Source organism: Cibotium barometz, chromosome 22, assembly GCF_041138505.1.
Source record: "Cibotium barometz isolate CiBa-2024 chromosome 22, ASM4113850v1, whole genome shotgun sequence".
Lineage (NCBI taxonomy): Eukaryota > Viridiplantae > Streptophyta > Polypodiopsida > Cyatheales > Cibotiaceae > Cibotium > Cibotium barometz.
In genome coordinates, this window is record NC_141067.1 from 19,059,175 (window position 1) to 19,072,844 (window position 13,670).

A 13,670-nucleotide genomic window follows, 5' to 3' on the forward strand; every position below is an offset into this window, starting at 1 on the left:
GGGAGAGTCTCCCGGGCTGCCATGATGTATTCACTGCTCTTCTCTTTGTTAGGAGCAGGAGAGATCTCTTTTGTAGCCCTACGGGCGTTTTTTACATAACTAATGAAAGGATCTTTTCTCGGAAAAAAAAAAAATCCTTCCCATGCAAACTTGATAGAACTTCTCTAGGTATTGATGAATGGGATCTCCATTTTCAACAAATTTGGTCATCAAACTTGAGATGTGGATGGCTTGGTGCTACCCACATTAGGGCCTTAAGGTGCTACATTCATGGTAACCTCCATTCCTATTTTAAACTCCATCCTTAGTATGTCTTCTGTGTATTCTATGTCTGTATTCATGAGGTGGCAAAATATCAGGGGGAACATAAGGGGATGGTGCACATTGAACCTTTTTTTTTGTTTTCATGTGAATTTTTCTCACACCATGTTTGAATGGTCTCATACAAATTTGGATGAAATGGGCTCCCATCCATGTGAATTTAGTGAGCTTGGCTCACGCCACACCTGGTGGGCGTACGTTTGGTGGCTCATGTCATGCATGTCAGTGGCTCATGTTTATTTTCTCATGCCTACTAAGCTCACATCTAGTGGGCTCAAGCAACATATGGTTAGACTCACATCATGTTTAGGTAGACTCACATCCCGTATATGTCCTTGTGTGTAGGCTCACATCACGTTTCGGTGTAGGCTCACATTGTATCTGGGTGGACTCACATGGGGTGGCTCATGCCATCTTGTGGACTTATGTTTGGTGACTCATGTCACATCTAGCTAGGCTCACTTGTTTTTGGATGCAAACGGACTCACATGTTTTTTTTGGATAAAAAAGGGCGTGGCGATGAGCTAGGTGGCAAGTGGGGCCTTGATACCTATGATAGGGTTGATGAGTAATTATTATGTAATAATAATTGGACCTTAATGCTCAATAATTACCTTAATTGGGCAATAATTAGGCCTTAGTGCTCAGAAATAAAAAAGGACAAGAAGTTTTCGTAGATATTGAGGGTGGTAACATATTTTGTGACAAGGAAATATTTATGAGGGGAGACATGGACAGGTATGACCTTACAAGCCTTCAAGGCGAATAAAATATTTTTGAGGAGACATGGGTAGGTATGATCTTACAAGCCTTCAAGGCGAAGAAAATATTTCTGAGGAGACATGGGTAGGTATGAGCTTACAAGTCTTCAAGGAGATTTTAATCACCCTTTACAATATTAGGGGCAACTACCCTTAGACTCACGTAATGTCTGGTTGGTCTCACATCACGCCCTCCCGGTCGGTCTCATGTCACGTCTTGCTAGTTTCACTTCACATCTCGTGTGGTGTCTCACATTAGATTTGATTTAGCGTGATTGTGCTTACATCCCCAACCCGATAATTATTTCAACTTGGGTTTTCATAGCTTCTTGGACTTGATTGGGGGTGTTTAATGTTCTTAATCACGTAATTAAGGACTTATATGCATGTAATATAATACTTAGTGGTGGGTTTCTATTTACTTTATATGTTCTTAGCTAGCCATTGTATGCAATGCATGAATAAGAAGAAAAAAAACTTCTTTTTACACCCTAATCCATAAGATTGGAGCCTATATCAACCAATGTTTTCAGAGTGGATGTCACACAAACCTAAGAAACCCCTTAGCTTTAATGCAACAAAATCCAAGCCTTATAGGCCTAATCTCATACACATGGCCAAGAAAATTCCCCTTCCAGAACTTGAAAATAGAATGTCCTAAACCTAGTTTTAAAAAAAAGATTCGGAATAATAAAATAAAAACATTCAAGTCTCCAAAACCATATCTTTGGGAGTGTGACCTCCTAATCAACACCGGGCAATAGAATCTAACGAAACCTCAACGAGTAGAGAAAAGAGGGAGAGCTCACAAGTATTCTATTACAAGAGGAATTATTGTGTACTGCTTGATGTTAAAAAAATTGACTTATATACACATGCTGTCCACACTTGGCCGACCATAACTTAAAAATGGTCCAGGGCCACTATTTCTAGCCTTAAGCAAGTATATATTGAACGTTTGTGACTTCCCTATTTGGCATTAAGCACACGGTACGATATATTCTAGTGCCGTCTTAAAAAGAATGGGCTTCCGTGGGTAAGATTGCAAAGCGCTTTATGGTAGGATGAGTGAGTGACACCATGTTAATCGGTGGAGAGGTTAGGTCAATGCAAGATTAGGTCCTTTTTTTTCAACTATTAGAATATATGAAAAAAATTCTTAATTTTGCATGATACTGAGCATCTATTTGATTTGGGACTAGATAACGTACATAATAACTTAGACACAATTGATCCTAGTGATGAGGATACAAGTTTTTCATCTATTAAGTATCCGCACGAGCATGGATGTAATAGAGAATGATTCTAAAGACTACTCATATTTGGATCAAATTGTGCAACAAGTGTTAATCTTTTAGGAGAGGTGGCTTGGGAGGAGTCCATTAAACATTATAAAGAAGAAAAACATTACGTTTATGACACATAAGACACTATAAGAATTTTTGGGAGGAGTCCATTAAACATTACAAAGGAGAAAAACATTATGTTTATGACACATAACACTGTAAGAATTTTATTTTGTGCACTATCTGCTTTAGTGGATTCAGAGTTTTTATTTCTCTTTTGCTTACAACATCACATTAAAAGCTACTATTTTTAAGGAGAAAATGTGATAACCATGCTAGGAATTAGACTATTTGCTTTATATATCATATTCTCCCATGTGATTGCAAAGTGTAAAGATTTTTCCAAAGTACTATGTGATTCTTAAAAGAAAAAATGCTAACGAGGTGATTCTTGCCACAAGCAAAATATTTCTCGTTATACTTTTGGGACCAACATGGACTCTATCATCATAGCCCTTTGGCCACGAAATGAAGATGACTCCCAAGTAAGTGAGACATAAAAGCATACTAGGACTGGAGAATGATGTGCTTGCTTGAAGGAGCAAAGTAAAATGTAGTATGGCAAAAGAAAAAATCATGAATAAAGATCTCACTAGGTCAAGGTTCTATAATTTTGTTAGTTTTAATAAAAGATTGGAAGGAGAGAAAGAGATCAATGTAGCATCATGTTTGAGACACTCTAACCTTTGCAACCTTACACCATCTTTACAAGAACATCTTTCATGTACTTACAAAAATTGTGTAAGTACATTGGCCACTATAAGCATAACAATAATAAAAAGATTTACGTAGAAATATCGTGCAAAGAATAGACTCCACCACCCTTAAGTAGCAAGCGACTACATGACCCATAATTTCCTCTTCCTTTTGTTTTTATAACTGGGGTTGATTGGTTTTAAACTTTATTATGTTTCTTAGATCTTTTCTAAGGTTGTCTCTCTTATTAAAGGATTTAAAGACTGGTTGAATCAATTGTTGCATCAACATTCCTACAGAACCTGTATGTGCAAGTCAACTTTGATTTTACAAGCATCACTAATATCTTCCAAGAAGGCCATGCAAAATGCTAGGATTGCAATGAGTTAATTCAAGAGAAAACATATTCTAGAGATTGGAAAGGAGGAAAAAAATGCATATTTTGGGATAACTTTGTCTTGGAAAATTAAGTGATTGCAACAAGGTGAACACCATGAATTGTTTTGTTGAAAGGTAAGCAGTTACAAGAACTTGTTTCTCTCTCTCTCTCTCTCTCTCTCTCTCTCCATGTACACAAGGCTAGACCCTTCAATTGATCGGGATGACCTCTTCATTAGTAAATTGTGAATACAAGACCTAGGGGGCCTATTAATAATGGTTTAGGGTAGTAAAATGTGGCCAATTGGAATAAATACCAATTGGAATAAATACAACTGGAATAAATACCAACTGGAATAAATACAAGACCTAGGGGGCCTATTAATAATGGTTTAGGGTAGTAAAATGTGGACAATTGGAATAAATACCAACTGTGTTTCCATTTGTCCCACCCATCAACCTACCAATGTCCATCGAGGCTAGTCTACATATAATACAAGATTCTAATAACATGCCTAATACTCTAGCCATTGTCCACACCTTGAATATGCATATGAGACCATCCCCACCTAGTTTTAAGCACACACAGGACCTCAAGTTATCTTTGGACCATCTTCAAGGAACACTCACAACCTAAAGATGCTTATCACAAATCCAAACACACTTATTTCAACACCCTCTCTTATCTCTATGGTTGTGAAGTAAATGTAGATTTATCTCGATAATCATACTCCTCAAGATCTCTCTAACAACACTTTTATTTCAACACCCTCTCTTATCTCTATGGTTGAGAAGTTAATGTAGATTCCAAACACTTATTTCAACACCCTCTCTTATATCTATGGTTGTGAAGTTGATGTAGATATATCACCCTCTTTATCTCTATGGTTGTGAAGTTGTTGTAGATATATAGAGATAATCATACTCCCTGAGTATCACTTCCACTTTAAACCTTTTGATGAGACCAATTCGATGTCCCTGCGTACAATCTTCCATTACCTTGATCAACATGGAGCTTGTAAAAGAGGTAACAAAATCATGTGAGCAATCACATGTTTCCAAGAGTATCACAAGTAAGAGGGAACTCATCTGACCAACCACACAGGTTGTGATGAACAACTCGTGTGTGAATACCGATACCACATGAACTTCCATTGAGAATAAACCCATAATGATGAGTTGGGGTGGCTACCGTCCACTTTTCTTGGAGGTGCCCAATGAGCCATCAAAGACTAGAGCTAAGAAGGTCCCGAGAGACATATTGGAGTTAAGCTTTGATACCTTGTTTGATTGCAACAAGATGAACAACGTGAGTTGATTGCTGAAAGATTAGCAGTTGCAAGAACTTTACTATGTCTGCCTGTGCTAGGCTTAGGCCCTTCAATTGGTGGATGACCTCATCATTACTGTGCCTCAAATGAACCCTATAAATGAATTGTGAATATACAAGAGACTACAACCAACTGTGGCTAACCACCAACCTTGTCCCAAGTCCACCAAGGCTAATTTTCACACACATAATACAAGATTGTCCCCAGTCCATCAAGACTAGTTTCACACACACAATGCAAGATTGTGTCCAGGACTAGTTTCACACACGTAATACAAGATTGTGTCCACATGCTCAATAATTCAAGCAACTTGTCAAATACCTTAACACTGCATATAAGAACCACCTAGTCAAGCAAACACATGAGACCTTAGTCAAGCAAACACATGAGACCTTAGACAATCTCTGAACTCTTTCTCAAAGGAGCTCACAACCTGGAGATTCCCATCACATCCAGGCACATCCAAGGGCACAATCTCTAAACTCTTCCTCAAAGGAGCTGACAACCTGGAGATTCCCATCACAACCAAGCACACTTTTACCAACATTTTGGAACTTTTTTTTTTATATAACAGAATTTCCGGTCAAGAGCAAGGGGACCCAAAAATAAGGTGGTGCTTCAATATGAACCCCACCTTTCTACTTGTTTTAACCTACTTCTAATTCTAACCGTTATGAGGCCCTTCTCAAGTCCAAAACTTCCCTTAAAAATCATAGTAATAAATAGATTTTTTTAGCTTTTCTTTTTCAATTTTGCATAGAAATCGTTTAAGTTCAGTTACTGTCAAGAGTTCCTTACAAGCTTGAATGACTTGTAGTTGATTAGGCAAAGTAGTTACGTGCAAAATTAGGCTGGTATGGCTTGCTCTACATGCTTTAATCGGTCGTAGTTGATTAGGCAAGGAAAGTTTCGTACAAAATTAATCTGATCAACCGTGATTTGATGTTTTCTTTGCATCTTTGTAGCCATTTTGCTTATATCTACAAGCAGAAATCACAGCACCAATAGGGTGAATGGAAAGCCATGGTCAGTCTCCCACAGTGAAGCCCTGAAGCCCTGTGCAATTCCACTACTTTTCTTTCTCCATGAGGCATGGCTCTTTGGCTGAAATATGAACTCACAGCTTTGTGGCACAGAATTTCCAGTCTTAGTTTGATTTCTCTGCCTCTTAAAGGGTAGTGTGTCAAGCTGATTACATCACAACAAGTGTAACTTCCCTAGCTTGAATTGTTAGTGGGCTCAAGTAGGAATCCTTACAATGACAGGTAAATCCTAATCCACTCAGAGCACCATCATGTACTCCATCATACAAGGATAGTCCTGCATTAAGACAGATTTAAGTATTATCAAGTCTGCTGTTAGCTGTCAAGATTATCCACATGTACTCCCTTATACAAGGATAGTCCTGCATTAAGACACATTTAAGTACTATCAAGTCTGCTGTCAGCTGTCGAGATTATCCACATGTACTGGATCAATATTGTCAGCCACCGTAAATCCTCCCATCACACGAGAAAAGAAGACCATCTCCTGTTCAAGTGTATACTTTATGTTTTCAGCCTGCATGCAGCAAGATAAGGGCATGGCCCATTAGGGAAAATAATGGCAAGCAAATGTCTAATGACATATCTTACATACCTTGCGGAAACCATGCTGTTCGCCCTCATACTCGATAAGCGCAACAGGGATATTCCTTCCCTTTACAGCTTCATATATAAGGCGTGCCTGTGTTGCTGGAACAACCTGAAATGGAAGATTTCCCTGTGTTGAGCACATAACAACCTTACAAAAGGATTTTGTGTTGAACAAAATGATCTCTACTTTACCTTGTCTTCAAGGCCTTGGAATAGTATAATAGGAACTGAGAGCTTCTCCAGAAAATTGATCGGAGATCGATTGAAGATGACTTTGTGGTCAGAACCTGGATGCATCGCAGGCAGCAGAACTCTTATTAAGTTCCATAACTATGTAACTGCTGTATCAAAAGTGATCAGTGTGTTCTGAGGTTCTTACCAATCAGGGATTCCACATAATGAGATTCAAATTTATGGGTGTCACCCACAAGGACAAACAAATCACCAATCTGCACAAGACACAAGCAACTTTAAATTTTTTTTGCAATGCCGTTGACCTTAAGAGTCAATGGCTTAACAGTAGTTTGGTACCCTAACAGGACATAAAAATATCCTTTTTAGGAGTTACAAAAAACATTTTTTTTGCAATGTGATTATTTCACCAATGTGAATTTCCTTAAGGCGTGTAACATACATTACTAAAAAGAAAGACAAAAAATATTGGTCAATAAGGCATCCTATTTCCTCTCAACAAATGAAGAGGTACCATACCACATCATTCACTTGATTTTTTTAATTTAAAAAACCTATTATCTAGTGCCCACAAAAAATATAGATGCTATAGTAATACTTCTTTTAAAAGCCATTATATCATAGTAAACAAAAGTTGGTGGACTTGGAGGTAATAAAATTCATTTGAGTCCCATACATTGCGACCATTCCAATGAAATTTTCTTGCTACAACACCCTCAATCTAAGTTTTATTCGCATCAATGGATTCATCTTTTCATATTGAAGAACATCTATGTTACTGTTCTGCTGTTAAAAGTGCAGCATGGGGGGAAAAGTTTGGGTTCTGGAACTCATTACAACACCAAATCCTCCAAGTTTTAGGGCAAATGAGAACCCTTGAATCATGTAAGATTGATTTTGATTGAAGGGATTTTTAAAAATATAGGCCCTCTATATCTCTCTTTTCTCCAAGCTTGTTTTTGCCCTTTTTTGGTCCTTGTTTTTGTTATCAAGAATGTAGGCTATAATGTGTTTGGCATAATTGTCTTACTAGAAATCAAATCTAACCATACTATATTTCTATGGAGTTCAAGGCATAAGAAATAGGATGCAAAAGATAGCATGTGAAAATTCATCAGAGATAAATTTTTTTATGAAGATAGCAACTTAATAGGGTAAGTAAAAGTGTCCCAAGACACTTTTATGTTATCTTACCAAACTAGTGTTATTAAGCATCCGTGAAATATGTATGGGATCTATAGCTTGTGGTGGCTAATGCCTTTATTGGGCTCTCGAAGGACAGAAGAAATATTACAATGAGGCTGCAATTTTCTTGAGAAAATCTTCGCACCTCTCAGCTCAGACATAGGTTTTAAGCTAACCAGAAGCACTGAAGGTTGGTCAAATGGTTTACCTACCAATCTCACTGGATTTGCAGGTAATGGAAGCCACAAGAGTTTAAAAGTATTCTACTAAATAAAGCAAACCACCTATAGATTTGGATTGCCACCTTGATTGATGATTCATCCACTCTTTTACAAGAATAGAGTAAAAGAGATGCTAGGAGCTCGATGGTCTCGTTTCCAACTAGGAGATAGAGGGTCTAACTCAACTTTGTCTCTCATGAACCGAAGAAATGCCAAAATATTGTGATAGCATCATAACTCTCAAGAAAAGGACTCTTTCCATGTTGCCTATCAAACGCTGGCACCAATATGTGGAGGATTAAGTGCATTCACACAATTTACTTCTTTTCTATCTACAAACTTCATTGTTTGATGGGAGCTTCTAGCTTCATCAAGGAAATATCTTAAGAGCATACTAGTTGGCTTTTTCTTTTTTTGAAAGAGAAAATAAAGATTTTATTCTGGAGCTGATGAGGGGATTGTGGCCGACGTCCGGGGAGGCCGGGGGCGTCAGGCACGTTGGAATGCGGAGGCCCAGTCCGAGGTAACTCCTCTCGGGCAAGGTGTGGGTCCGGAGCAGCCCGAGGTGGATCCACAGGATCCACTGTATAGGTGTCCTCCACCTCCTGGGTCCAGAAGAAGTTGGTGATGGTTAGCTGGCGAGGGAGGGGTCGGGGTGTCAAGGGCTGAAGCTCTCTCAAGAAATTGTCCCTGTGTCTACGGAGCTCAAGCAGGAAGAGCCCTAGGCAATGTTGGTCCCGAAAGTCAATGATTCTAGAGAGAGAGAGAGAGAGAGAGAGAGAGAGAGAGAGAGAGAGAGGTTAACATCCTCAAAAGACCCAAAGGGTCTATGAGACCAAAAACTGATATAATAGTTCCTTGAGAGTGAGTAACATATTATATTGGATGTCTTGAGAGTGAGTAACATATTATATTGGATGTCGGGGGTTGAACTTGCACTCCCATTTGGGAATGTGATGGAATAGCCACCCACAAGGGCCTGCCAAACATTACTTTTCTTTGTGCTTTAGTATTTGATGTCTTATTAGATAGAGTGTTCTTCTTTCCATCAACGTTTAATGTCTTGATTAAGGTTCATTGGTGGGAAAATGGTAATGATTATTGCCATGGTGTAAAGTGGTTAAAGGACACTACTTTCATAGGTTAGTGTCTTTATTTTTGACTCAATGCCCATCTAAGTGAGTGAATTGCTGGGTTCCCCACCGTGAGTCATCAGGACTCTTGGGAGGATAGGACTCAAATCATGCCTAGACCAAGCTTTAACTGTACACCTGGATAGTGGAGTTTGGTGATATAGTACACTGCAGTTTGGGCAAGGACTGCTGTCAATGTTGGTCAAGCCTCACGCTCTAGAGTGCTCTACAGGAGCTATGGTTCAGCACTGATCACCAGCGGCAGACTTTACTAGTAATTTGTATGTTGTGTAGGCAAGATGGTCATTAAGCACTTCATGTATAGACATAGGCAGGGGCTTTGCAAACATCATGAAAAGGGCACCATAGCCAGGTTTTGGTGATACGGAACAATGGTTTGGGTGAGGAGTGCCACCAATATTGGTCAAGCCTCATGCTCGAGAGTGATTCACAAGGAGCTATGGTTGGGTGTTGTGTATGTAAGATGGTCATTAAGAACTTCATGCATGAGACATAGGCAGGGGGTTTGCAAACATTACCCCATAAAAGGAGGCACCAGTCCTGAATGTATCCTTAAACACTAGTGCTGCCAGTGTCGTATAACCTCCTGCTGAGCCTCCATCGATACAGAGACGTTCACCATCCACTTTTCCCGAATCCACCTGCATCAGATTACACACACTAACCAACTGGTTACATCTGATCAAATGGTTAACCAACTGGTTTACATGTAATCACACCATGTTCTTGTTGGCCTCACCTGAACACTTCCAAAGTTAGTTATAGACAACCCCACCCCTATGAGCACATGCACACACACACAACTATCTCTTTTGGGTACCTATGATATGAATATTTTCCAAACCCTCTCACCAGAAATTGTGCACAGCTGCAGCAATCATCCACATCCACAATACCCCATGCGCCATAGAGCCTTTCCCTATATTCCCTTCCATATCCTTCACAAACAAGTATACAAGTCAGATCTATTCTTCTTGCCCAAGGTGGACAACCTGACTCTTCTTTAGTCCCACGTCCATAAACGGAAAAACGTCTACACAGATGCAACCATAAGAACATGAGAAAACAAGAATGTTAACTCACGATCCAAAATAATTACAATGACAGCAAGAAATCCTCATATGATCACCGTAGAAGGAAGGGGCTGTCACAGCAAATGCTCATGAAAGTTGCCTCCATCTAGTCTCTGTTGACCTAGAGGGACCCTGAATCCTAGTATCTAGAATCAGATCAAATAATCAATAGCAATATCATAGAGGAGAATAGTGTGAAATGCATTGTAGTCTAGGCAATTGCAGGCTGCCTCTGCAGGTTGGACGGGCGGCTGGACAGGTGGACAGGCCACACAGGCAGGTGGGCAATACCAATTGTACCACCAGCAGATGAGTGGACCAGCCGACGACTAGCACAAAACTCCCAACCAGTACCCGTCAAGGGGTCCTTAGCCTATAGATAGGCTTCCCAGCCCAGATCGAAATCATCAGTCCCAGATCTCCGCCGCCCCCCGCCACCCCTCCTCTGCAGAGCATGCGGGTACACCTTTGATATAACAGTGGGCTTACATTTGGTAGCAGAGCAGGTTTCTCAATCAGCCCAGCGCCTCTGTTTTTTCTTTGCCAAGCACTCAGGCTTCAGTGCAGAAATTTATTCTCTCAAGCAGAATGTCTCAGACTAATCACAGTCCCATGTCCGATGCATCGGACCTATCTCATACAGTCCAAGACCAACTGGCTGATTTTCAACTACTGGACCAAATGCAAGTGAGTGCATGCTCAACAACGCAGATAGGCACAACCTAGGTGCAGACCTGGAAGAACGGGTTTCGCGATTTTGTGCTCCAACTCACGAATAATTGGCTACTCCATAGCCCTTGGAGCAGGCTCCATTGCTAGCACCCAGTGTTGTCACCTTGCTTTACGTATCTTATTACATGATGTTGGCAACAACCAGCTAGTGGGACGCCTTCCAGTAGCACCATAACGAGATTGTCAACAATTATCTTGGCAGATTCTGCAACATAGCTATAATTGCACCTCTTGCTGTGGATGAGGACAAGGTCTACGAGTTCGTGCATGGATTGAAGATGCACTGTGGACTTGGCAATGCACTTGGCCTTGGAATCCAAAACAGAAACAGGACACCTTTTCCCCCTCTTTGCACTCAGCAGTCTCTCATATTCAAGTTGAGAGAGAGAGAGAGAGAGAGAGAGAGAGAGAGAAAGAGACGTATTCATGTTTAGCAAAAGACTACGAAGTTCTCGCAGAACCAGAGAAGTAAAGTTGAGAGAGAGAGAGAGAAAGAGATGTATTCATGTTTAGCAAAAGACTACAGAGTTCTCACAGAACCAGAGAAGCTAAGTTAGTTTACCTGTGCTTCCTCCATAGTTTACATCAGCCACAGCCCAGCCCCTACTTGTCCAGTATTGAATACCTAGGTTTAAACTTGTTCGAGTTTCACCCGTCGGTCCACCTAGCAATTATGTACAATACAGCTGATCAAAATATGCTATAATGCCAATTTTTGCAGATTGATAATCCTACCAAGCATTAAAAAACCAATCTAGATTAAGAGCCGTCAACTTAGGGCCTGTTTTCTGTTTCAAATTCTCAAGGTTCACCCTAAAGAAGCTGAAACTGAGATTTTATAGCTACAGAGTATCCTTGCATTGGCACTCTTGATACCAAGATAGTAATGCATGCCATGCGGGCCCAACATAAGGTGTACATGAAGTGTGGAAATAGTGGGAGACGTGTAGGTCTATTGAGCATCAGACTTTTGCCCAGTACACAAAACAAAGAGATAAAAGGACATGGCCAACTCAGCTTGCCACCAGATTCTAGTCATCAACAAGATTTTATTTTGAGCTGCAAATGTGGACTAATGCAAAAGAATACTGAAGATTGATTGACAAGCTACTGCTTTCTTGAACGGTCTAAATTTGAGATCTTTCAAAAACAAAGTTAAAATCTTGGGAAAGGAGGTACCATGGCATCGAACAAGTAGAGGTGGTTTATCCCCTGCTGGTGGAGCGTAATCATTATTATGTGGTGGATAGAAGTTGGCAAAGGCACTCTGGTTAGGCTTTCCGGTTGGGAACTCTATGATCTCCGGTGTAGAAAGGTAAGCATGGTAAGAAGAGAGGTCCAAAGAGCTTGATGACCAAACAAAAGAATGCTCTGGACTCCCGCCCATGGCACTTGAGAGGTTCACCTGCCATAACAGCAAAAGGGGACTGACCAGAATATATTCCAAGGCAGCTGTAAAGAACTTATCATAAATGAACGACAAAGACAAGCTGCTAAAAGTCTCTCTAGAGTGCACAGCCTTAAACTGGTAATGAAGATGATTAACTTTTCAAACGCGAGGCTACGATACCCTCAACATTCTTTCTCTTATCAAGATGCCTTCAGACTACAGTAAACACTACCTCACCCCTAACAGCAAGTGCATTCACATTCTCGGATGGACAGAGAGATCAAGAACAGCTGCAGGATACTAACCTCCGTAACAGATGGACTTATATCCCATTCTAACCTCCAGGAGAATGAGAACTCCAGACTGATTCGGCACTACCATGTACAGACCGCAGCAAATAAAAGCATAGCTTAGGCACTCAGTCAAAGGTGGTCAGTTTAAGGATGTGTCCTTTTAGGTGGTCAGTTTAAGGATGTGTCCTTTGGCATGAAGAGTCATCATGCAGCCTCCTCACAAAGGAGGCCTTAGCATCGTTGGTCCTGCAACCCAGACCGGAGCCCTTCTAGCAGAGCCCTGCTAGCAAAGCTCATTGTCCGTGATCTCCAGCTGGGGGAAGATCCATGGAAGGACTTCCTTGCTTGCATCTTAGCCCACACTCCTTCCCACGGAGAACAGTGGCCGCACACTCCCCCCCCCTTCCAACATCAACTGGATCTTCTCTGTGCCTCCTGTCTACAAGCTTGGCACTTCTTTTGGGGACAAGTTTGTTGTGAGCCTCTTCCAAGATTGGGAGGCCCTTTGTCCCTCCCTCTTCCAGGAGAAGCCCTGCAGACTCACTCCCTCTAAGAGTGGCCAGCCGGAGACGGAGTCCCCCCTCTTATGTTTCTGTAACACCTCATTCGAAGGTTGTATATGTCACTTCACTTGAGAGCTGCTTTATAGTCCGCTTTTGCAGATGTTCTTTCTTTCATGACTAAAGCAAGAGCTTTTCTTGGGAAAAAAAAACAGCTTGAAAACAAGCTTAGGAACATTATGAACAGCTGCCTAGCAACAAGTGGATGTCAAACTTTTGTAAGGCATGAGCAAAATCATAAAGAAAAGCAAGTTAAGGCGATGATTGATTGGACGGTTGAAGCAAGATGATGGCTACAAGAATCAATAGGTGGATAAAAAGCATAAACTAGGTCAAAATCTATAGGTATGATAGTTTACTTTCGACTAGCTTTTCTTGCACATGCTTTATGCTCCACGATTCC

General features: G+C 40.7%; 1 protein-coding gene across 1 annotated transcript in view; it reads right to left on the reverse strand.

The window, feature by feature from the left end:
* Positions 1-5,703: 5,703 nt before the first annotated feature.
* Positions 5,704-13,670, reverse strand: part of LOC147626341 (alpha/beta-Hydrolases superfamily protein) — a 91,762-nt gene continuing 83,795 nt past the window's right edge. Inside the window, exons 11-18 of the mRNA XM_086816485.1 lie at positions 12,204-12,429; positions 11,587-11,688; positions 10,072-10,157; positions 9,738-9,860; positions 6,847-6,916; positions 6,660-6,754; positions 6,472-6,576; positions 5,704-6,393 (exon numbers count right to left, since the gene is read on the reverse strand). Of these exons, the coding sequence (XP_086672611.1) occupies positions 6,277-6,393; positions 6,472-6,576; positions 6,660-6,754; positions 6,847-6,916; positions 9,738-9,860; positions 10,072-10,157; positions 11,587-11,688; positions 12,204-12,429 (924 nt within the window). The 3' untranslated portion in view covers positions 5,704-6,276. The remainder of the gene's footprint in view (positions 6,394-6,471; positions 6,577-6,659; positions 6,755-6,846; positions 6,917-9,737; positions 9,861-10,071; positions 10,158-11,586; positions 11,689-12,203; positions 12,430-13,670) is intronic.